Here is a 25,386-nt window from a genome sequence, read left to right as displayed (position 1 = left end):
GATTATGGGGGAAATTAAGACAGCGTTCAATTGGTTCACTTCCAATTAATTAATTCCAATTAACTCCTGGAGAGTAATCAACAGAGTCAGCAGGTCAGGTGAACTTTTTTTTTTTTAAAGCCAACTCAACAAGAATAAATGAATAAAAAATGAATAGTTACTTGGGTTTAAATTGAGCAGTTCTTTTGAGAAATGTCCTATTTCCCCTATAATTAGAAACTAAATTACCATTCTTTTCCCCAGGGAACTTAGTAGAACGTAATTAGAAAAAAACAGTAAAATGAAGTGTTAATTTCTGACGCCTGTGTGGTTTGTATGTATAGTTCATACAGGCTAAGGTGTTGTAATGCCTTGAACAGGTGGACAATGAAACAGAGACGCTTATACCAAAGTCTCAAAAATAGAGTCGAATTAATTATAGCCTGCTTGGGGCCATGGTTCCCCAACAGTGGCTCCCCAGGGATAATTGAAGAGGTTTTAACGCATCCCCAGTGAAATGAGGACTGCTTTAATTTCACTATTAGGCCTGCTTCATTTACTGGAAATTAGAACAATGAGATAATGTATTATTACTGGAACTACTCTCACACTCTACATTATTAGCTCATGAAAAGGAGAACCACCCCTGCAAAAAAAATACATGTTATAATGTGTGGTGTTACAATTTGTAAAGTTGTTAAATGGAAGTCACAGAGCATGTGTTGACACAAGCGGGCGCTGCTGTGGTTGGCTGGGTTGGGTTTAGGGTTTGAATAGTTAAGGGTTAGGATAAACTTCTGGGACTGTTGCCAGGTTCCATCACCAACGTCATCTGGCAGCTGCAGTTGTCTGTGGTACCCTGGTTGCCAAGTCGGTAACAAATGGTGAACCCATTATAGGCTATAAAGTGAGTTGTGAGGTACATAACTGCCATCAAGATAGTTAGTTGAGTGATGTTATATTTGACACTACAGCCGACCTGACAGTCTCCATTACTGAAACATAAATATTTGTATGTGTGACAACTGTAAAAAGCTACTGCACCTTACTTACAAGTCATTTTTATCAGTTGTAAATGTGTGTTTACAAGGAGCACTTAAAGGCAAAGAATACACAGGTCCTCGCTGGGAACAAATTGGTTTACATTCTGCTGCAGTCAGCAGTGTTTACAGTCTACCTGTTGACTTCCATTTTGGACATAGTGGGCGGTGGTATCACTGCCTTTAGATCTCAGTTAGAGAAACTACATTTGATGGCAGGTTAATAAAAAAGCTGACATACTGTTTGCATGTGTAAAACCTACTGAAATGGTTATTTTCTACTTGATTATTGTTTTATATATAATATTTTCACAACTGTTAAATATGTGTCTTGGTCAAAACAACAAAATAGTTATACCAGAATAAATTCCTCGGATGATGTGTTGTTTACTTTGCAGTTGTTTGCTCATTTGCCCGCAGTGATGGGAAGTAATGTATATTTACTCAAGTACTTTTATGGTACTCTACTTGAGTATCTCTATTTTATGCCACTTTATATTACTCCCACTATACTCCATTTCTGAGGGAAGTAGTATGCTTTTTACTACACTAGATTTATTTGACAGTGGTTACAAGTTACTTTGCATACTCAGACTTAACGTGCAAAACTACTGAGGAGCTTGTAAAATATGATGCATTGTTAAAAATGAAAGGACTCAACAATATTTATAAGCTAGAATGAACTCCACCTTCACCAACCACAACATTGCTGCCTAAACATTAAAGCATCAGTATTAACAATCCAAAAATGTAAGACAGTATAACACCCAATAACACAGGTGCAATTTTTGCTTTTACTTTTCATACTTTAATAATATGTTTTACTTTTGGAAGATTTAAAGATTTAGTGGCATCCACCCTTTCCAAGTGTGTTCCAAGGAGAAACTATATATATATATACTATATAAAGAAGGCGACCGGTGGCATCTGTGGACATTTTAAGGTAATGAAAACAGAATGATTCTTATTTTCAGGTGATTATACACTAATGGAAAAATACCTATGAATATTACAGTCAATTTCTGCTAAAAGATGCTCAGAAATGTAACACACTGGACTTTTACAATGCAGACTTGTAATTGTAATGGAAAATAGTTTGCATTGTGTTATACTACTGAAGTAAATACTTCTTCTACCACTGCCCAGGAATAACTTTGGCACTTACAACTTTGTAAGGGAGATTTTGCATATATGGGCCCCCAAAGAGGCTTGGACCAATACTTAAAGTTGCAATAACTTGCCAGTTGACAGCCATGTTGTCCCCCCCTGTCTTTCTGCCTGGTGGGACGCATCAGTCTCTCTCTTGAAGCAGGTCACTAAAGTTGACCTTAGAAATGTTCCTCACACCTCCTCGGCCTCCGCCGCCACTCCCCCGCTCACGCCCAGCACCAGATGGGAAGTGTGGCCGCATTTTTAAAGCCTGCACGCAGGGTTACAGGCTGTTGCGCTGGCAGTGGGGTTGAAGGAATGAAATATTCATGTAGCCCAAAAAAATGAATGGACGCCCCGGGACGGAGAGCGTGCCGATTTATTCAACTAAGACCAGGCCTCATTAAACTGCTGGCGGCGAGGCAGGTCACGGTGATTTTCTTTACCAGTGCTCGACCCCGACCGTCACACACACACACACACACACACAGACAGAGAGAGAGATGGGCATTGAATGCCAAATTTATCCAAGTCACCATCATCACAACATCTCAGAGCTCCCACCGGACAGGTCTGCGCTGGTGCTGAAGTGGTTCCTCTCCTGTAATTGATGACCTAATGAGTGATTAGCTCTTGTGTCAGAGCAGTGAGTGTCAGTGTGAAAGCGGAGTTGTCGCTGCGCACGGCATATGGGAGACGTGGGTGACACCGGTTGTGACAGAGGTGTGTAGCTTGCGTGAGGTGCCAGGGGACAACAGCTGATAGGCACAGGGGCCACGTGACTAATCAAAATGAATTTATCTGACTTGATTTGGTCTTACTTAGGAAATACTATTTAAAATACTACTACTAGACCTACTACTACTACTACTACTACTAGGCTACTACTACTAATAGGCCTAATAATATTAATAATATTAATAATGACAACAATAATAAGTGGAATGATAACTTTTTTAGGACTTAAACATGTTTTGATGTGTGTTTCCTGCTTAATGATTCATAAGTCGCCTTCAGACAACAGTTATCATGGCTCTGCCTGAGACAGGTGTGTCCCAAGCCTTGCCTTCCACCTGTTCGTTTTATTATTCTTCCGCAAATAATCCGCGAAAGATTGTCCACCTTTTTACTGTTTGTTTGAGAACAAACCTCAGTGCTGCCAGATCCCTAAAGGGTCAGACCCAGTTAAAGCAGTCAGTTACTTTGCTCATGAGAAAGATCCAAATTCAGTTTCCTTGGACTGGGAGCAGTGGATGGGTGATGGTGATGGTAATGGTGATGATGATGATGATGATGGTGGTAAAGGAGTCTTGAATGTTTGTTCTTAACTGCACAACAAACCAAATGTGCACAGTTTTCTGATTAACTCAAAATAATAAAGATGAACCTTTAAATTAAATCATTACATGTTATATGTGTAAAAAGATGAATTTAGGGAGGAAAACGTCAGAAAACTCTTTAAGCTGCAAGCACAAGTGATTTAATTTACTAATCTATATATATTTGAAACAGTTTTGGCATGCGCACTTGTTACTTTATATCTGGAAAACTTTAGCCTAATGATAAAACCAACAGACAGGCAGCCCAGACTTTAACAAGTGCATTAGATCAAATTGTACTGAGCTTTTCAAACATATAAGCCACGCTCTTAAATGATTAATACTTTCGGCTCCCCTCTGTGTGAGGATAATAACAAGGTCGTGATTGAGTTACAATGCACAATAGGAGAAAAAAGTCGAGCTTTGTCTAATTGTTCTTTGACGGGGTCAGAGGGGACTGTACGATTGGCTGCTGCCTTCTGAGGCTGCGGGGCTGTCAGGGCTGCTGGAGCGCTGGGAGTGACACCAAGGTGACTGAGGGGAGGCTGTATAAAATGCTGGCGCAGTACAAACCACTCCAGAGACGAGGGCATCAGCCAGAGTCTTCTGTGTGACCTTTCCCTGCCGTGCACGACCACAGGCCATTACAGTGATGACTGCAAAAGCAGAGCTTTCAAGCTGGCCGGAGTACCCAGAGGATTTCACCCTGTTGCAGCAGCGCAGTCTGGCCCACATCAACTCCAAGACTTGGATTTCTTCAAATTCTCTCCATGCGTTCTCCAGGAGGGACGCGCACGGAGCTGCAGACGCGGGCCTCTCTCTGGAGAAACTTGTGCCAATGGGTAAACTATCCGACTGCGTGTCCGCTACAGGCATCACAGAGACTGACTGTGAAAATGCGGCAGAGGGAGGCAAGCCGAACCACTTTGGCCCCCAGAAACACAGGCGCGTCGCAGCCAACGCCAGGGAGAGGAGGAGGATGCACGGCCTGAACAAAGCGTTTGACGAGCTGAGGAGCGTCATCCCCTCTCTGGAGAACGAGAGAAAGCTGTCCAAGTATGACACCCTCCAAATGGCGCAGATTTACATCACTGAGCTGTCGGAGCTCCTGGCCGGCGTGGTTCACCCGGAGTGCAGGAGTCCCCGTCCAAGCTCAGCGGACAAAACCGCAATGAGGAGTCTGATCCACTCTCTCCAGCCAACGAACCCGCTGACCGGAGAACAGCGGGACACCTCCGTCGGCCACCTTATAATACTTGGACCTACATCTGACTTGGGGTCCAGTAAATCAACGACTTCTTCCACCAGCAGTGATGGGGAATCTTCGCACTTCAGTGACATGGAGGAAAGTCAGAATGGAAGACATTAACAGAGAGCCACTGACTTCTCGCTGTTTATACTGCAGTGTCTGTTATAGAAGGAACCAGGAGAACCAAATATTACTGCTTGTAGAAATTTATCACATGACATAGTCCTACATTCTCCTGTCATTTTTAATAGCTTAGATGTTGCACTGCCAAATGAAAAAGCAGGTAAAACTCAAAAAACATCTACTGAGATCTTGAATATTTTTCTTCCTAAGGCCATGATGAACTCCCAGAGGCCTTTTTTAATGCACTTTATGGCCTGAACCATCACTAAAGACATTTCCAGTGTCATTAGTGACATTTGTCTAAATTAAAAACAATTATTTTGATATTTATGTATAGCTATTTTATGATGTTTTGCTACAATAAAGATATACTTGAAACATGAGTGTGTATTTAAAGTTGTTTTTGTATATTACTTTTTTTTTAATTGCCATATACTAAGTAAGTTACATTTCAATATTTCTGATGTGAAGCAGACTGAAGCTCAATGTCCAAAATACAGTATTCACACCAAAACACAACTTGGGTTAGTCGTCTTTCCATATTCCTGCAAAACTCTTGATTTATATGTAACAAAACCCTCTTCATTCTCTTTAAGAAAGGGAATTTATAAGCAAAATACACAAACAAGAAACTAATTCCAAAGAATAAACTGAATGTAACAAGGAAACTTTTTTTTCAAAGCTATTGCCATTATGAAATAGTGAAACAGTCAGGTGTTCATTCAGCTTATCAACTAATAGCAATGTCACATTAAACTGCAGCACAAATAGCAATAACATTCCAGAAGTGAAGAACAACATTAATTGAATCTTCTTTTTGCCAAAACAATCCACAGAATAAAATGTATTCCAGATACATACATACAACAGGATACAGATAGCACAGACAGTGTTGGAAGAAGAACTCAGATCTTTAATTCAAAGCAGCAACAAAGATCTAGAATTTTTTGCTGATTCTGGCGGCCCCTGTGGACAAAAGTAGTATTGTTTCAACTGCCTTGCTTCATTGTTTTCAAGGGGAATCTGACCTAATCTGGCCTCTGAGTGGAACAGCACATCCCGGTAATGGTAATGGAAATGCAAATCAGCATGTGCTGGTTTGACTTGGCGTGGCCAGAAGTGCTAATGGGAAAGCCCAACTGGTGGCAGGCATTAAGAATAAATACAGACACAGCAAGTCTTCTTTTTTATAGCTCATACAGAGTCATCAGAATTAAATGTACACTGTCTCATAACCAGTTAAAAGTTCCTTGTAGTAGGTTTAGGTAAAATTAGCAATATTACAGTGAGGAAATACTTTTTCTTAAACAACATATATTAACAACAAAATATACTTAAAATAGGCTACTAAAAGTACTCAATATGCAGAAGGGACAATTTTATAATAATATTGTGTTATAATTATTGATGCATTAAGCATCATTCATGTTATAGCTTGTGTGGGTAGTTTTACAAAAAAAAGCTCAAGTAATGTACAAGGACTTCAAGATTGAGTGACAGTATTTAGTTACATTCCACCACTGCAGAAAAATATACAAATATCTGCAAGCCAAAATCTGATTCCTAATGTTCCCAGCGGAAAGGATTTCTAAGACATAAAGTAACTCATTATACTTTATGACAGTCTATCGTGGTTAAAATTGCCCCTTCTGGTCTGTCTGTTAACTAATAGCCTACTGAGAAAATGTGGGACTGCCCGCTCCGGAGGGAAGAGGTGGCTGGAACTTTGCCAGGTCCTTGGAAATGATTTCTGCCAGCCTGTGTTTAAAACTGCCAGGGGCCTCTGTGGGGGTAGCATGGGTAGAGGAGCTGATGGCCTCCTCCATCTCTTTCATGTCATCCACTGCCTGTGCCTGGGCATTGTACTCTGGCTGGATGTAGTTATTCGCAGGGGGCTGATGCTGGTATCGGGGCTTGGGCACGTAAGGAACAGATTGGGGAAGCGGGCAGGGAGGAGGCTGGGGAACCGGGCAGGGAGGAGGCTGGGGAACAGGCTGAGGGAGGGGGGACAAGAAGGGCTGCAGCTGGGGATTCAAGGGAGAAGTAACTATTTTCAAATCCGAATAGATGCACTCTGTATTGTCTGTCTCAGGTTTGAACAGATCTTTTCTGATAATAGGAGGCGTGGCTCTCCTTATGTTGTAATAAATGCTGTCATCCATGAGATTAACCAGGTTTACAGGATCCAGGGAATGACATCGTTCATCCTCATCTTCCTGTCCCACAGCTTCCCTGATGTTAGAGGGAAATGGTTCGACAAGAGATTGCCGCTTTACCTTTACTATAGAGGGGTCATTAATAGTAGAGTAGTGGTCAAAATCATCCTCTGAGTCAGCTAAAACATCTGCAGGATTGTAGACAGGAGGGCCAGAGGGCTGGTTGGTTATGGTTGGGAGGGTAACAGGCAACTGGTAAATGACTGATCCCCTGAGTGGCTTGACAGAGGACTTTTCCACAGAGCACCCCTCTGATATAGCCTGGAAGATCTGGGGACCATGCCTGGATAGGAAGATGAACACTCCTTCTCCTGACTCACAGCGACGGCCTGCTTCAATGCTGAATCCACCCTGCAATCACATCCATTGATACACATCTTACAGGAATTGTTTGACATGTAGGCAAATATGAACATTCACGTTATTGCTAAGAATTAGATGAGAAGACAATACCAATGTCTGTATGGTAAGTATAAAAGCTATTACCAGCAGCTAGTTACCTTAGCATAAGAAGTTATACTTTATATAGAGAGAGATTTCTTGAGTAAAAACTGACTTACTCTGTACAAAGGTGAAATCGTAAAACCACAACATGTTGTTTTTACACTTCAGCTTTGATACAGAATAAATGTAACACGTTATTAGGAGGATTCATTTTTGTATCCCTTCCAATTTGGGAGGAATTCATAAGTACTTTACCTCAACCTGTCCAAATTTCCGTAAGAGCCTGTATGGCCAGCGATAGATGACGTGACCAGTTTTGATGGCCAGCAGTATCACAGCCTCTTTTTCTGGGGAGACCAGATACTCCCCAGCCAACTGGCACCGCCTGGATGCCTCTGTGCTCTGGACAGTCACTTGGTACTGGTTTGGAAGAACGCTCAGATCTAAACATGAAAAGACAGCAAAATATTTGCCACAGCAGGCTGAGGTTAGTATAGTAACTACAGATGAAAGTTATTTTTTTTCCCCATATGAGGTCTGAGCAGCAATACCTCTGCATAGGGAATAAATGTACACCAAATACATTATCATACAGGAAAATGCTGATTTAAAATTGCTTGCATTCTACTAATCCCTTCATGTGACTGGGGTGCCAGGATTTTTAAGAGTAATCCATCAGGAATAAAAGAAATACATTTGTTAAAGCCAGCACTTGCTGACGCTAATACATTCTGGCATTCATGTGTGAATAAATTAGTGGCTATAGCTACTGCTGACACATATTCAAGGTTTCTGCTGATATCTTTTAATTTATCATGCTATGGCATCTAAACCTTACTGCACAGCCAATTTACTTTCACGCTTTATTAAAGGATAATTACAGTTTCTTTCAACCTGGGTTTAATTTTTGTATGTTTTGTTTTGGCTATTATGTCTATCAGTTATGACAGCACTGTACTCAACAGGTTAACTGCTGTTATGAGAGCGCTGTAGCATCACTACAACATAGTTTGGTGAGATTTGATTGCTTGTAGCCTGATCAGCTGTCGTCTGCAGACTGACAAGCATTACCAGTTTTCCAAGATGAGTAAAGGTCATTGTCCTCCATGGCCAAGCCATTTCCTCTCTCGAAATCCCCTTTGTCTGATTCTCCAGGATCCCTCTGTAAACACAGTGGCATGGTAAACATGACATTCAGTGTACACCAACCTCTTATCACTGTTTTATGACTTCAAAGAGGTAAGATGCAAGAAAGAACATAGCTTGTGCAAGCACAAGAATTAGAGAAGTGAAGTGACAGAACAGAACTTCCTCATTGTGCTATCTATATCTGATAGTGGGTAAGGTTTCCCAAATGGTAACACTACTCCTGATACTAAAAGAAAAGGGGAAAGTTGCACTGGTCAAGAGGAAAGATGTGTGATACCTGGAAGGCTAGAAGACAGAGGGCACTTATCCAGTCATCGCTTGCTGTGGAGGCCAGGGTGTATTTGCATTGAGTGGTGTTTAAGTAAAAGGCTGTGCAACCAGGAGGGCAAGACTCCTTTGGAGCAGGGGTGACACTGAGGCAGTCACTTAGACGTACTACTTTTCTCTCTGGTGTTTTCTGCCGACTGACCTTCTTCTGGTCAGTAACGGCATTGTTGTCAAGTACAGTGAAAAGCTCCAACCGCCCGACCCCTGTGGAGCTGGGTTTAAAAAGCACCATCCAGATTTTCCGCCATGTTCTCTGTTGTAGATGACATAAGGGGAAATAGGAAAATTGTTAATAAGTGAGTTCTCTGGTTTTTGAGTGGTTCAGATCTTTGTTATTATGTTATATCATTAGCAAGCATGGTATCTATTTCTCTTGTTACACAGATAATAAACCGCTGCATTCCTGCTTCACATGATGCTCTAAGCTGAGCTAAACTAACTGCTGACACATTTTAAAAACAAATGATTGGATGTTTCAAACTTTTGTATAGTTAACAGACAAAACAGAGAGCATTAGTATTATTAGTAACATCATAATAATAACTTGTATTTGTATAGCACCAAAATGCAGCTCAAAGGGCTTTACAGTGTGGTATTAAAAAACAAAATTAAAAAAAAAGAAAGCATTTATAAAAATAAAATAAAACATCAATAAAAGTAAAACAGAAGAAAGAGATTAAAAAAAAAACTATATTCAGCTGATTTTTAGGAATGTCAATAGAGCTTGCTTATCTAATGTAACTGGGCAGGGTATTCCACGACCTTAAAATCATTTGTAAAAGAAATGGGCAGCCAGTGCTGTGTAGCTAAAACAGTAATGTGCTCATTTTTCCTAGTATTCGTTCAAAGTCTAGCATGAATGTATCAATTTCTTGACATCCTGCTTTGTTCAGAACGGCCTTACTTTGGCAACATTTCCAAAATGACAAGGCGACTTTTAATTTCTATTTGGTCTGGTTGGCCAGGTTCCCTAGTCTGTTAGAAGGTCTCTCTCTCTTGCATTTAGGTCCTAGCAGTTTTATCTTTCTTAACTTTTAAAAGATTTTCATTCACCCATTGTTCTAGGGAGGCCAGACAGGCAGTCAGAGATGATAGGCCTATAGCTATGGACATTTGTATTGAACTCTGAGGATGTAACGTAATGGAAGCATAAGGAAAATGGCAGGGGACCAAGACAGCAAGTCATGTTTCACAGATAATCATACAGACAAAAAAAAAATTCTACCAGTTATGCAAGATCGAAAGCACTTTAAAGTACTGCCAGATAGACCAACGATAAATTAAAATAGTATGATCAGTAATGTCAAATGCTGAGCTAAGCTCTAAAAGGATGAGGTTTGACACATCTGCGGTCATTTGCTCTTTTGACTAAAGCTGTTTCTGTACCAGATTTGAGCTTCTCAAAAGGGTAAGGGTTAGAGGGGTGTTCAGTTGATTACACAGCATTCTCTGCTCACAAAGGTCAGGATGGATATAGGCCTGTAATTACTAAAGATGTTTCCATCTAGGTTTGGCTTTTTTAATAGAGGCATCACTTTTTTTACCTTTACCTTTTCTTTTTTTTTTACCTTTTTCTAGTGAGGTGTCAGTAGTTTTTAAATTATCTCTCCCTTATATTTCTCCTTAATCTAGTTCTTATTTAATAGTTGTTTTGTATTTTTGACAGAAACTATGGATTAAATGGTTTCCTGTGCATTGCCGTCATACTACAACTGGTTGAATTTTTACAAGAGGACAGGCACTTGTTTTCCCAGTAGCTGAAAAAATAGCCCTGCCAATCTGCAGCTAAATTTACAGTTTGTGAGGGGGCAGTGCAAACCACATTGAAGGTATTTTCACAAACCAGTCATAAAGACGATTAGGTCTCCACATACTCTGAGGACTGGTATTTTAAGATCTTTATTAATCATAACAGCTTCCTGGATGCACTTTTAACACTACAAACAAGTTTGTATGACTTAAATGATTTATTACTAAAATAGGTACAGACAAAATATAATTAGTGACTGTATTAGTCAGCAAATATACAAGCTAGCAACTCAACTTTAGTAAAACCGATTAATAAATATGTAACCAGTTATTATTATTTGTATTGGAGTAGTTACAAATAACCAATACCAGAGTGAATATCTCAAGAAACATCTGACAATAGAGGAGGCAAAAAAAACTTACACAAGAGGTGTTGAATAACATTGAATAACACTGAACAAGCAGTTCAGTTTCCATACTGACTTCAAAAAGACACAATATTCACTTTTTCAGGTATGATAAATTTGTGAATTACTTACTTTTCCAAACTTGACCCCCTGAAGGTACAGCATCCCTTCCTTGAAGATAACATCCATGCTTGTAAGCTTCATCTATCTTACTCAACTTGTCAACTTCAACTGCAACGTGTCACTCCCTTGTCAATATATACCTAACACCAAAAGGTTAAAATTAGGCTTTCTATGCCACTAAAACAATTGTTTCCTTTACGTCACCAGCAGCTGTTGTCTACGTCTTGCAGGGCTTAAAGTCAAGATATCTCTGATCTGCAACTTAGCTGTTGCAAGAGAAAAGGCACACACATTGTGTGTTGCTGTTTTTTTAGAGTCAAACTTCCCTATGCATTATTCTGTTTATTTCAGCAACTTCCTCACCATACAAAACTAGAACCACACCTTTTTACTCTGCAAAGAAGAGCCTAAAATATCATAACAGATTACATTTTATTTACAATTAGAATATCAAAAATGTATGTTACAAAGGCTACACATACAGAAGTGGGCAAAACAGGTTAAAAAAAAAAACAACAACCCCAAAACATTTCATCTGACAGACCTGCAAACTTTTTTAGGTGATGATAAAAATACACTTCCTTAGTTCAGTGATAAGATATGTGTACAATTTCTTCAGAAATGTTTCTTAGTTCCGTTTAGCACGGAAGGACAACAACAAATGAAAAATATTTAGAAGTCCATTGAGCTATGAGCCAGGTAGTCTTTCCGCCCGATGTTGGTGACCTGCTTGGTCTGCATGGCCTCCAACTTCGGACAGTCTGTAATACGATGACCCAGACCACCACAAAATGTACAGCCCCTCTCTCCTGTGAAAACACAAGAATCAGGTATGTTAGAAAGGATTCACAAACGGTCCACACTTGGTTCTGTGAATCTGAGATAATCACATTAGGTTAGAGGAACATTTAAAAAGGAAACACAAAGTTATTACAGAGTAACCCGTAAGTGTGCATGTAGGCCTTGAAAAAGAGAAGTGAACTAGATTTGGTGTTAACCACTCACCCCCGATGTCCAGCATGGTCTCGTCTCCTGTTTGGAGCACCTGGAGGACTGGAGGAACTTTCTGCTTGGCTTCAACTAGCAGGGCTTTAAGGTCCATCAGTACTGACTCATCTATGAGGAAACACACAGACTTACTGTTAACTTATTGTCCTTTAATACTGAATTAAGCTAATATAATTCGTTATAATACATCGCAAATATTTAGAAAATCACTACTCTTGATTGGTATGTTTCCTTACCACAGCCTTTATTGATGAACGTAGTGGCAATACCGGTCTTGCCTGATCGACCAGTTCTTCCAATTCTATGGACTGAAACAAGCAAATTTCAGTCACAGTTGAGCAATTTAAGGAGAAGTGGTGATCAATATCTCTATATCTATATATACAGTATACTCTTACCATAATTTTCTATCTCCTCTGGCATGTCATAATTCACTACATGCTGTATAGCTGGGAAATCCAGACCCTTGGAGGCAACGTCTGTGGCAACTAAGACATCTTTCTTTCCTTCTTTAAATGCCTCTATGGCTTTTGTTCTTTCCTCCTGATCTGAAAAACAATTAACAAATATTACAGAAACAGCGTTTTGCAACACAATGACAAATGGAAACATGAGAGAAGTGTCTGAACTTTTGTCAGTGCCTTGGAAATGTTGTGCAACCTATGAAGGAGAAATGGCGACATTTGCACACAGGGTGGCATCTGGTGGTAAAGAAGAACAACTACAAGAAAGCTGAAGAGTAAGGCTGTGTACAAATAACAATAGGTGTTTCGATCTGAACTTGATGCTGGCACTATAACTATGCACAGATTGCCATGTGTTTTAATGATTGGAGTTCTGTGTACCTTTTCCTCCGTGGATGGCCACCGCCTCGACTCCTTTCAGCAACAGATACTCATGGATGGCATCTACATCAGCCTTCTTTTCAGCAAATATCAGCACCTGTCAATATGAACACACAATATTTTGTAAGATTTGACATGTTTGAGTTGTGATGTTTTGGTATATGTACTGGATGTAAGTATGTAAGAATGTATAAGTACTGACTGGAGGTGGTGTTTTCTGTAGACACTCTAGCAAGTACACCATCTTGGCCTCCTCTTTGACGTATTCCACTTCCTACGCACACACACACACACACAAGGTATTAATCATTTACTTTAGATCATTTTTCACATCAGTGGGTTTGTAAATTGAATGTAATAAATTCCCCTGACTAAGACAGAAAGCCTTTCTTTTAGTGAAAAATGAACGTACCTGGATGACATCCAAGCTGGCAGCACCAGCCCTGCCCACATTGATAGTGATGGGTTTGACCAGTGCACTCTTGGCAAAGTTCTGGATCTTCTTGGGCATAGTGGCACTGAAGAGCAGGGTTTGTCTTTGTCCCTGGATAAAAAAAATAACAAGGACTCTTAATGTACAGTAGTCTCACAAAGCCAGGCTACATCTCCCAAGCTCAGTTTTCACCACAAGATTTTAGTCTGGGAGACTATAAATCCAGTCTCAGCTGATTGAGCCCAGCAGCTGGCAGATGGTCTAACCGGCCAACTATGGGGAGTGCTTGGACGATGACAAAACATGCTGTCTCTTGAAGCATCAGGAACGTGTGAAAAACAACTCCAAGTGCTTCTACAGACATATAATGAAACATTATTCTGTAACAGCATGGCCTATTTTTGCTCTATATTTACTGAGCAGGAGATTTTAAGGACACATTTAATAGAAAAGTTTCCAAAAATGACAACATAGCTTTGCAGTGTGAAAGGGAAAGGGCCAATGACAACACATTTAGTAGTGACTTTGAACGTTCAACCAGATAAAAAGGGAAGTTCATGTCTGTGTGTATCATCTAGCGTACAGTCTATTTGAAATGTCTACGACGAATATACTAGCTTTGTAGAAAGACTTGTTTGGTGACCAGGACCAGGAAAAATCTACTCCATTGATTATACGTAGCTGTCATTTGGCGGTCTCTGCCGCAGAGGAGGACCTCACCTTGAAATAGGAGAAGATGGTTCTGATGTCTTCCTCAAAGCCCATGTCAATCATCCTATCAGCCTCATCCAGAGCCAAGTAGCGGCAGATGTCCAGACTCACCATCTTCTTCTGCAGCAAGTCCATCAGTCTGCCTGGGGTAGCGACCATCATGTGGACGCCACTATAACCAAGAGGACATACAGATTCAGATGGGAAATGAACCCAAAAAAACTATTTACTTGTATTGTTTTAAAATACATTATTAATGCTTAAGTCCTGAGGTGGTTATGTTGAATGTTTTGTACTATGCATGCTGTCTGTAATGCATTATGTCACAGAACTTTTGCCTATTCTCTTCCTATTTGGATGATTTAATGCAGCTGAATCGTGCATTTTTTTTGTTTGACACTCGCTCAAACTGAATCGTCTTCACTCTTACTTACTGTTTTACTACCTCCATCTGCTCCTTGACAGACATTCCTCCGATGCACAGGGCAGTGCGCAGCTGAGGAGCTCCCTCCTCCTCCAGCAGCTTGCAGTAGTACTCGATGATGCCGTGAGTCTGCCTCGCCAACTCTCGCTGGAGTAAAGGGAGAGGTATTAAAATCAGATATGCTTACTTGCAGAAAAAGCAAGGTTGCTGGCAGTAATTGCCAGCTGTCGAAAGTGCAAACAGTAAGAAATGCTGTACAATTATTTGTGTCTTTGATGGTCACACAGAGTTTTAAAACTGGGACTTGCAGTATGTGCAAATTTAAGAATATTAATTTTATCCAAAAGACATCTATTAGAATTCTAACACCGTAAAAAACAGACTTTAAACCATATTCCAGGCTGTGTCATCAATTCAATAGGTATGTCTTGTATGTCTTACTGAAGGACAGATGATGAGTCCATACGGTCCCTCTCTCTTAAAGAAAGGCAGCCTTTTCTCCTGCTCCAGGGAAAACATGATGATGGGCAGAGTGAAGACCAAAGTCTTTCCGGAACCGGTGAAGGCTATTCCAATCATGTCCCGACCTGACAGGCTACAGACAAACACCATCAACTCATGAACAGTTTACATGTACTTAACATACTGTAGATTACATATTTTACAGCCTGTTTGTATAGTACGTGTCCATTTACTGTACTGTACTTACACTGTAGGGATTCCTTGAATTTGAATTGGTGTTGGATGCACAATGCCCTTCTTTTTCAAACCTTTTAGAATTGCTGCAAAAACAATAATCAAATGTGTTAATCACCTTGTATCACTTAAGGCCTCGCACCGACAGAAGATGTGTTTTTCATGTGTGGGAGAAGGAGGGCGTTGTAACCTGGTGGTAACTTCATCTCCCTGAAGCTTTTGATTGGAGGAGGGATGCCATCTCCATCAACCAGGATGTGAAACTTCTTCCTGACGCGCTCGTGTCGCGTGTCTGGCATATTCAGGATGTAGCGTGGTGCCTTCCAGCTATGAAGACCATTCAGGTTTAATGAAAAGTTTGAAAATCTCGACAAACAATGTTACTTTATGGAACTGATCAAGAACTTACCTTGTTTTTATGGGATCATCATATATGATACCTTTGGCCATTTCCTTCACAGACATCAGAGCTGATGGAGGAGGGAGAGAACAATGTTAACATTTATAAGTAAATTAAGTAAATTTGATTAAGAATTAAACTTGATTTACAGGAACATGACAGCATTATAATTTTACCTCTGCCCTCTGCAACGCTCTCAAGAATCTTCTCTTCCTCTTTCAGCTGCTTCTCCTTGGCAGACTCTTTCCGGGCTGAAGATATAAAAATATAAAACAAGTGAGATAGCTCAGGAGGTTGTAATTTGAAAAGAATTAAAAACAGGCAGCAGTCGTAGTCCAGAGTGGCTCGGGTTTGAACTGGATACCTTCTGCTTTTTCCTTGAGGTGCTGATGCTGGTCGAGGAGACTGACATTGGATCGGGGACCAAGACCCTCATCCTCATCCCTCTGTTCCTCCCCACTGTCCTTATGGTCCTCATCCACTGCCTTTCCCCGCAGACGTAACACTTTCTGTAGCTGTGACATACACACGTTAAAAAATACATTAAATCTGAATGTGGTAAGCGGATACAGTTTACAACTTGTACAATTATGTTCCTCTAGAAGTATCTATGCTATCTTTTTCTCTCCTGATACTGATTCCAATACCCCAAGTCAGGGTATTTGCCAATACACATTCTTAGTCTAATACCAGTGCTATCTTGTTCCAATTTGTTTTATGTAATGTAACATGAGAACTAAGACTGAGTCTGCAGCCTGCAGTGTCTGAAGAGCAGAGCAAAACACAGACTTTTATAGAAGTTAACGAAGAAACTAGTATTGATTGCAGAATGGTCACGTCAGGCCATCATCCCTGATACACTCAACAAGATCTTGGCCCAGATGACGAACCAATAGATCCGACTGGTGCAACCTTATTCATTTCTATGTATCCAACAGTGCGCGATAACTTACCATTTGCTGTTTTCGGATTTTGACTGGAACATACGGAACGTAACCGTCATCCTCCGATCCTTCTGAGCCAGACCTTTCATCCTCCCCATGGGATCTCTGTACAGACACATAACCGTTATCAGTGGTGGTACCTTCTGTGTTCCCCGCTACAGAGAGGTCAGTGCTCCATATTCAGCCTGAATGGCTTTCACACACACCCAAAGCAAGTCCTTTCAAGTAGACTTAACCTACAGTATTCAAAGCAGGAAAAAAAGTTGCTACAAAACTGACGCAATGGTTATTTTCAGGAGTGTATGTGCAGATCATAGATGCAGTGGTACTAGAGACAACCATAATGGAATTTCAAACAGTGGTGTTTATTAGATGTGATTGATCTGATTTTGCCAGTCATATGCAGGCATGTGGCTCATGGATACGCATTTGCACAGCACGGCAATAGGATTTGACAGAGATATATTAGAAGTTGGAAGAAACACACCTTTTAGCTATATGAACTGTTCACATCAAATGTTTGTTTTCTACACTCTTCACAGCAAAAGGAAACTCTTAAATCAGCTGAAAGGACTGCATTACACCCTTTCTGGCCCATTTACTTTGTTTAGTTGTCATTATAGGTCTGGTTAGGGTTACTGTGTCTATGGTTTACATCTCCTGTGATTAAATATTAAACTCTTTAAGAAAGACTCACTGAACTAGCCCTCAATGGAGGCAGGAAAGTGCAACACACAACAGACAGGCCCATCTTGAGACCGACAGAATAACTTGTTTAGAGCCAACTGTACAAAGCCAAATATGCAAGATAAAAAATAAAAAGTATGCGAATAGTCTTATCCTAAAACTGGGAACAGGACTCGCTTCAGTGTCGAAACTTTACACTTTACCAACAACATCATTTAATTATATTAAAGCACAAAACTGAAAGACAATGGTTCCGTTTCCAGCTGCTCTGCCTTCAACTTACACATTATTAACTGAAAACTCATCCAGGTAACTCGTATGTTTCGCTAACTGATAGAATTGCAGGTTTTTATAATGTGAAAGACTAAAAACATTAATTAGTCACCACAAACGTCACAAACACGTATTGACCGCGGATGTTGTGTGAGCATGTTGGCTAGCGCTAAAGCTAACTCATTACTTTACGCATTGTTCAAAATCCTATGGACAAATACTCAAACACTTTAATTTAAAGTTACTCGTCGGCCTGTTTCTATGTGTTTTAACTGCGTAATGGATAACACAGTGTGTATAAGTCAGAGGAAGCACACTAATGCTGGACTAGCTAGCTCACTTTAGCTCCACTGCATAACAACAGAATATATTAAACTTACCTTTTTAACTCGATTTTCAGTCTCCATTTTATTAATGAACACAGTGGCGTTTTCTGTATACTGAAGCCACGGAGTTATTGAGCAAATATCCGGTACGAAATTCAATAAATAACTCTAGCTAATCCACATGTTTACACAACACAGGACGCTTCGATACTGTACGGAACGACGGAAGGGTCAAACCTTACGGAGACGCTTCGTCCAAACAACTCAAAGCGACTCGGGTCTGGAGCAGGACGTGCAAAGGGATATTTAATGGAAACCAAACCAAAAAGGATCAAACTTAGAAAGCAAACACCACACTTTATTTTTGTCAAAACTGTATTGTTTTTAATCTTTCTGAACGAAAGATTTTTCACAGTATCAAAAGTGAATTTAAAAAAAAAAAAAAGAGAAACAAGCCAACATACACTTGGCTATTATTGATATAGTATAAATCTACATTCGAAACATTAAGATAATCTTCTCTAATTGAATATAACCTGGAAAGCATCAGAGATGTTATATGAAAACAAAATCTCAGCACAGATTCAAGAAAGAAATTTTCCATCTCAATGAAAGCCATCAGCTAAAACATAGTTACTGGTGTAAATCTCAAGGCCCTTGTCCCAAAGGTATCAACTCTTCAGTGATATTTCTCATCAAAAGATTATCAAGACTTGGTCTTCAGATAGGCAAGCTGAGGTACAAGGTGCCACCAAGGTCACAGTACAGGGGGGAGAAAAAAAAAAAAAAAAGAGGTAGTAGGTTGAAAATCTCTCTCACACACAACCTCCTAGAAACGCATGACAAAAGGCTCAAAAGGGCCCAAAATAATCACTCAATATGTACAAGCATTGAAATTAACTGCGTCAAACAATGTGTGATGTTTCCAACGTTAAAATTAACATTGCACACTGGTGTACCTGTCACTGCTGGGATATAAAGGGTTAAAACAACAGTTTAGGAGTGAGAAAAAAACCATGGTAAAAGGACGTTCTTCTACAGATGGCAGAGTGTATATTGGAAATCACTATAAATGAGAGAATTGTTCAAGATTAACACCAAGGGAGGTTTGACAGTGAAGCAACAGACACATTTAAATTTGCCCAATACAGGACTTGGGGGGGGGGGGGGGCAGTACTCAATACAGGACTTGGGGGGGGGCGGGGGGGCAGTACTTCATTTTTTCTGTTCTACACATCATGCATGGGGGACATATTTGCATGGTTACTTTACTAGATTTAAAATATTTGTAATGATGCATCCTGTAAGCCAAGTGCTAACACTGTAAACTGGTTATTTTCCCACGAAGATCCATTAGCGTTGTTGGTGTACTGAAAACTGTTTAACATTCATGTTTGTTTAATATAATTTCATCTTATACAAAAAAATAACAGTGCAGCAGGCAGGTCATCAAGTGTTTGTCATTTCAGCTTTCTATGACTGATTGCTAAATCATTAGATGATCACAAATAAATAAAAGTATTCCAATTGACAACTATCAACAACCACCAAATGCACTGCAGTCTGCTTGTGAGTAAAATCAATGCAATTGTTGCCACCGTTGCTCCCTGCCGAAGAGGAGTGTACAAGTGTTTTTCCACAAAATTAGGTCAAAATGTTGTCTTGCGGTCCTATTTGACAGTTGTGCAGTATAAGACAAATGGTCTCTAGTGTCTACTGAGAGGGGTTTTGGGGGCATGAAACTAGCAATGCAGAATGTGACGGATGATGAGCACCAAATTGAATTGATTGTAATTCAGAAGTTTAACAACGTTAAAATGTCTCAGATTTGTGATAAAAACATTTATTTCATGTAAGGTAATTGTTTACATACTACATACGTAAGCACATGGATGCAGTGGATTCAACAGACTTTTTTCCATTTTTGCATGTCTCATTTAGTGAACATTGCAATAATAGCAAAGGGTAGAGTTGGCCTTGAGAATGATCCCTGGCTTTGTCAGCCACAAGTTATGTTTCAGTCTTCTGAATGGAGAGTATGATTTTGAACCAGGGTCCCTTGGCTTAGTAAGGAAGAGAAGAAAACAGGGAATGAGAGAAGGCCTCAGGCCAAATAGGGCTCTACTGAAAGAGTTTGTGGTGTGAAGTTTTTTTCCTGGCACTCATCCAAGTTATTGAGCTGCATTAGAAGGAACCTTTTTGAGGCTGAAGTTGGACCAATTCACTGCTACCTTCTGGCGAGTTTGTTTTGCAGAATCAAGGCAAAACCTAGAGAGAACAAAGACAATAATGCTCAGTTTTAGTGATGCGGTCAATGTTAACCAATATAATAGTTATATTAGTTTATACATGCTATTTTGAGCCTACCTTTTGAAGTATTCCACTTCCCGATCAATCTCATCCATTTCTGTTGGATCCACGTCTTTAGGGAGAAACACATCATCTGTGGAATAAAAAAGGACATTAAAATGTTATTTAAAAACACTACAAATTAAGAAACCCAAATGTAGCTAAAAATTGTTTATTGTACCGATAGCACTGCTGGATTTTTCACCCTTGTTCTTGTTCTTCTTATTTTTCCCCTTGGATTGCTGCTGTTGTCCATTTACTGAAATGGTGGGGTGAGCTTTGCTTTCCGAATCCTGCTCTGGCCGACCTCCTCGTGTTTCTGTGTCACCTTTCCCCCTTTGTGTATTCGAGAGGCTGCCATTTGCTCCATTTGCTGGATGTTTTGACGATCTGCTCTCCTCAGCTTTCTTAGGGCCATTCCTCTGGTTGTCTGCACAGTGCTGGGGTTGTTTGTTCCCAGCTTTTGAGCCGTTAGAAGCCATTTCTTTAGACTCATTGGTTTTCTGTGTTTCAATCACGGAGGCAGCTTTGGTTGGTTTGTTGGAAATATGCTCTGACACAGATTGCTCCTGTCTCTGCTGCTGCTTTTTATTCTTCTTTGACTTTGCACCGCCGTTCCCAACTGTTGTGTTCTTGGGATCAGGGGCGTCCTCCTTCGACTTTGCGGTAGCTTGGGCTGGCACCTGTGGCAAACTGTCAGATCCAGTGGAAGTGCATCTTTCTGGGGATCGAACCCTTATGAGCTTTGAAAGACTGGGGGTAGTGTGCAACCGCTGGATGTCCTTCGACCCAGCAGGGACCCCTGATGCCGTGGTGGTGGTATTAGGGGATGACACAGGGGTTGTGTCCTCCCATCCATTAACCAGGTCCAGATGGCTCTTAAAGGTTCCCAGTGAAAGAGGTGCCAGGTCAAGGTCTATCTGCTGCAGGTCAGAGGAACCATTGAGATGGGACAGTAGATGGTTTCCCTCCAACGTGGCTGCCTTCTTTGGGAAGTCGTTGACGTCCAGATTGAGGTCGTACATGCTAAATGAGGCCCGGATTGAGTCTTTGATGGTGTTCTTAATCTCTTCGAGTCGACTGGTGAGGAAACTGTTGACGCGTTCAAGCTCCAGCTGAGGCCAGTCAAGCAACCGGCTGGCTTCTGAACCATCAGGGATGGACTCGTCGACAGACTCAGATGGATTGGAGTGGGGGTCACTGCCTGCAGCACCCATGTTGCCCTGCTGAGCTTTTTCCTGAAACAGAAATCGTAAAAGCTTGAGAGTGTAAACAGGTACACACACACAACATGTAATGTTACTGAGATAATATGTTAGTTACATTATGGTGTATTGACCTAAATGTATCTGTAGCATATTGAGTATTAAAACTACAGCAATCTTGCATCAAATGTCTGGATTTGGATGCTTTCTTATTCCTGATTTTAAGTTAATCTTTAAATTAAATCAGACCCTTTCTTGATAATTATAGTCTGCATTTTTTTTGTCATTCAATTGATTTACATTATGCAATGATTAAGAAGTTTTTCCTTTGTGGCTGAGTTTGCCACACAGGATTCAAATAGCCTACCTACGCATTAGGGACTCACAGGAAATCTTGCTTTCATGTAATCCAGTGCTACAGTTTGTAATTTTATCTCACTTATCAGCCTCACTGCATATTGTTCACTCTCCTAACTGTGAATCAGAGCTGTACTAAGTTAATGCAAATGCAAACTCAATATGTCCCACTGCTGCTTGGACTAAAGTCAATCATAACTATAAATCTAAATTTAGGTAATTTAATTCTTGTAGAGGTGCTTGTGTTTAGACAAAATTTGCAATTAAATATTTTTGTTAAATGAAAACAAGTGTTTTGAAGAATACATATTAATATTATGTATATCTATACAGTCGATGATTACTATTGAATGAAAAAAACCCAACAATAACATAAACAAGAAAAACAATTAAAACACATTGTTTGTAATGTATCCACACCTTCTTCTTTTGTTTGTGTCGTGCTCTTTTGGCAGCCTTGGCACTGTTGACCGGTTTAGGCTCGGAACTGTTTATGAAGTCTAGCAGCTCATCTACGTCCCGGTTGTCAGTGGCACTAGCCACGGTCAGTTCTGAATCCTGGCGCTGAGGCAGCTCCTCTTTACGCCGGGTCAGACGTGAGCGGAGTTTCTCTCGGATCTCAGCGTAGTTCCGACTTGTTGGTGCAGCTGGAGGCTGTGACCAAATAATACATTATTACAGTGTCAGCTTTTTATTAATGTTTGACAGGTATGTAAAAACAATGGGATCTCCTTCTACTACTACGTAAAGTGGATAGCCACAAAAAGTTTGAAAGTACCGCATTGTGTCCAAAGAACTCGCAGTAGCAGCAGTCGCAATACTTTCCGTCCTTCTGGTTGGTGGAAGACGACGCACAGGAGCTCCTCTCAGAGCTGCTGTCTTCATCCTCCCCCTCCTCCAGCTCAGACGAAGGGTGGCACAACGTCCCATTTGTCATTTTGTGCCCCTTACATGCCTGGTCCCTAAAGAAAAGAAAGAACTGACATTAACCCTCAGAAGGTATTTGTATTTTGGATCATCACAGCTACAGAAGCAGTTTCTCAATTTCACACACTCAAGAAAAGCAATGTTGAGATAGTAATACTAACCTGCAGGCCCCAGCTGTCAGATGTCCTACATTTGAAGTGGCCACTGTTCCCGCACTGTGTCCATTACAAGGGTGGTTACAGCCCATGATAGAAGTGCCCAGTTTGTTGTGTTGTGTGTTCACGGCAGGAATGTGGGAGTTTTTGCACGGGCTGGGCTTATGGACAGATGTTGGGCTGTCTGGACTGGGAGAATTGAGTTTGGCTGTTGGGCCGTGGAGGTTTGGTACCAGAGGGGAGAATGGAGCGTGGGCTGCCACACCAGTGCCTGATGAGGAGGTTACATGGCCATGCTGCCCAGAGTTCGGCTTTGGAGGCAGAAGCGAGGAATGCTGGGAAGATAGGCCGGTGGGACTGTTGGGGGGTACCGACAAGTCTGTGTGTTGATGGTGGTCACTGGGGTGGAAGGCTTCACCTGGACAGTGGAAAACATGAATACAAATGACTTGTACATCACAAACGCTGAATAATATTCTCACATGGTTCTCACATCAGTTCTGGTCTGCACAGTTTACTCCAAAGGATATCTTATTACATGAATAAGTCTATATAGACACTAATTCAACTGAATAGGCCAATTACCATTAATGCAATTACCACTAATGTCTCATATTGGTCCACTTTTCTATAGATTAACTAAGTTTACTTTGAAGTGGGGTTCAAAGTAAACTACAAACACTTGCTTGCCAATTTTGTTTAGTAAGAAAAAAAGTTTTTATTTCTAAAAACAAATATTTATGTAATATATAATAATTACTGTGTAAGTGAGTAGTCTACACTTGTTCTGAACATTTTCAGACAGGTTTAATTCAACATTTTATATCTTATCTCCTTATATATTCCTAAGCCTACACACTGTGGATTCAAGAAGAGATCCTCATTATGCTAAGTGGATTCTATACTGGGTTCAGATTTAATAAAATGCTATTAAGAGTCAAAGGAAACCACTACCTGGTGGTGTTGGTCGACGGCACATGGTCTTGAAGTGCTTGGGAGTGGTCTTACAAAGGTCTGCTGAGGTAGACAAGGGGTTCCCAGCAGAAGATCCACTGGAATTCTGGGATGACGGGTGACTGTAGGGACAGACTTTGGTGCCCGATGTTTTAGCAGATTTCCCAGGTGCTTCATGAAGTCCTCTTTTCTCATGACAGGCTGACCCTGCTGTTACACCTGCAGATGGAAAAATGTTTAATGAATTTGAAAAGGGAACGATGATGGATTTAAGACAATATGACAACTTTTACAAAAAAAAGGAAATCTTTATTTTGATTAGAGCCATGCTTTTCACAAACTTTGCCAACAATAAAGCTTGCTTGAGGAAAAAATATAAAAAGAGTATGTGGAAATATTTTCACTGTCCATATCATAGAAACACAATAATGTCTCAGGAAATTTGATAGCTTTGGTCACCTCAACTTTTGAACTTTGTCAAAATAATTCCTTGCTATTTGGAGGCATGTTTAGGCATGTTCAACTGCCCAATGGTGATCATGTCTCACCACTCAACCAGCATTGCAAGATATTTTTTGCCCTGAAAAACTTTTTTAAATGTAAATAAGAAAGTAGTTCAGAGGAAGTAATATTTGGTTTAGTTAACATACCCATGTTTGTTGTAAAAAAAAAAAAATTCACCCGTGCTTGCACCTAATTGCTTTAGTATGTAATGAAGTAAAGTAAGTAACTCAGTTCCCATCCAACTTAAAACAAATATTGGTTTGTTATATAGTTAACATAATTGTTTACCAGCAAACATCCACAAATTTTCTGAATTAATCACAATAAAATATAACATTTTGAATGTAACTGTTCTCATGCAGGTAGGACACAGCTGTACTTACTGAGTAACTGCTACCACTTACACTGCTCCACATGCAATTTGGCAACATGACCCATTCGAGTATTTGCTAAACTAGAAATACAACCAAAGCTACGCACCAGGTAACCTTTAGAAAGTAGTCTGATGACAGACAAGAAACAGGAAGAAAATAGTCAAAAGCAAAGATCATAGCGGTCAGAAATGCTGTGCTTCCTATAACATAAACAAATGCCTTTGTGTCAGGCCCAGGACAAACATGGCTCACTTTCACATTCAATTCTCCTCTCATGATACACCTTTCTGGTATCTCTGTTCTAGGAAATTATACAACTCGGTAGTGCACCTACGTTATTTGTAACACAGTCCTATTAAAAGTCCAGTGTGTAGGAATTAGTGGCATCTATCGGTGTAGTTGTGTAGCGGTGTAGTCCCCCCAACTGTTCAAGGCAGACGACCACCCACCTAGAGCCGAAGGGGTCTGTCCTAGGTTTCTGCCTTTTAACAGGCAGTTTTTCCTTGCCCCCGTCGCCAAGTGCTTGCTCATGGTGGTACT

General features: G+C 40.4%; 4 protein-coding genes across 4 annotated transcripts in view; 1 reads left to right on the top strand and 3 right to left on the bottom strand.

Moving 5' to 3' along the window:
• The first annotated feature begins 3,985 nt into the window (after positions 1 to 3,985).
• On the top strand, positions 3,986 to 5,205 carry atoh1b (atonal bHLH transcription factor 1b). The gene has a single exon (XM_035669652.1). It carries the CDS (start codon positions 4,140 to 4,142, stop codon positions 4,854 to 4,856), a length of 717 nt encoding a protein of 238 aa, XP_035525545.1. The 5' UTR covers positions 3,986 to 4,139; the 3' UTR covers positions 4,857 to 5,205.
• A 375-nt stretch (positions 5,206 to 5,580) lies between these two features.
• dok3 (docking protein 3) lies at positions 5,581 to 11,549 on the bottom strand. Its single transcript, XM_035669650.1, has 5 exons — positions 11,284 to 11,549; positions 8,946 to 9,248; positions 8,591 to 8,681; positions 7,775 to 7,962; positions 5,581 to 7,426 (listed from the first exon to the last, which is right to left on the bottom strand). Exons 1-5 carry the CDS (start codon positions 11,353 to 11,355, stop codon positions 6,533 to 6,535), a joined length of 1,548 nt encoding a protein of 515 aa, XP_035525543.1. The 5' UTR covers positions 11,356 to 11,549; the 3' UTR covers positions 5,581 to 6,532.
• A 138-nt stretch (positions 11,550 to 11,687) lies between these two features.
• On the bottom strand, positions 11,688 to 18,258 carry ddx41 (DEAD (Asp-Glu-Ala-Asp) box polypeptide 41). The gene is made up of 17 exons (XM_035669649.1): positions 18,076 to 18,258; positions 16,745 to 16,840; positions 16,156 to 16,306; positions 15,968 to 16,042; positions 15,801 to 15,861; positions 15,582 to 15,718; positions 15,405 to 15,477; positions 15,137 to 15,290; positions 14,706 to 14,842; positions 14,281 to 14,443; positions 13,540 to 13,671; positions 13,330 to 13,401; positions 13,128 to 13,224; positions 12,681 to 12,830; positions 12,519 to 12,590; positions 12,280 to 12,390; positions 11,688 to 12,083 (listed from the first exon to the last, which is right to left on the bottom strand). The coding sequence occupies exons 1-17, from the start codon at positions 18,100 to 18,102 to the stop codon at positions 11,947 to 11,949; spliced, it is 1,845 nt and encodes a 614-aa protein (XP_035525542.1). The 5' UTR covers positions 18,103 to 18,258; the 3' UTR covers positions 11,688 to 11,946.
• Positions 18,259 to 19,809: 1,551 nt separating this feature from the next.
• fam193b (family with sequence similarity 193 member B) overlaps positions 19,810 to 25,386 on the bottom strand; it is a 9,421-nt gene continuing 3,844 nt past the window's right edge. The window contains exons 4-10 of the mRNA XM_035669593.1: positions 23,969 to 24,187; positions 23,021 to 23,432; positions 22,711 to 22,894; positions 22,353 to 22,586; positions 20,552 to 21,608; positions 20,389 to 20,464; positions 19,810 to 20,289 (exon numbers count right to left, since the gene is read on the bottom strand). Coding sequence (XP_035525486.1) covers positions 20,193 to 20,289; positions 20,389 to 20,464; positions 20,552 to 21,608; positions 22,353 to 22,586; positions 22,711 to 22,894; positions 23,021 to 23,432; positions 23,969 to 24,187 — 2,279 coding nt within the window. The 3' untranslated portion in view covers positions 19,810 to 20,192. The remainder of the gene's footprint in view (positions 20,290 to 20,388; positions 20,465 to 20,551; positions 21,609 to 22,352; positions 22,587 to 22,710; positions 22,895 to 23,020; positions 23,433 to 23,968; positions 24,188 to 25,386) is intronic.

This window comes from Morone saxatilis, unplaced genomic scaffold (assembly GCF_004916995.1).
Source record: "Morone saxatilis isolate NCDOM2014 unplaced genomic scaffold, NCSU_SB_2.0 Contig22, whole genome shotgun sequence".
Lineage (NCBI taxonomy): Eukaryota > Metazoa > Chordata > Actinopteri > Moronidae > Morone > Morone saxatilis.
This window is presented reverse-complemented; position numbering and strand designations above follow the sequence as displayed.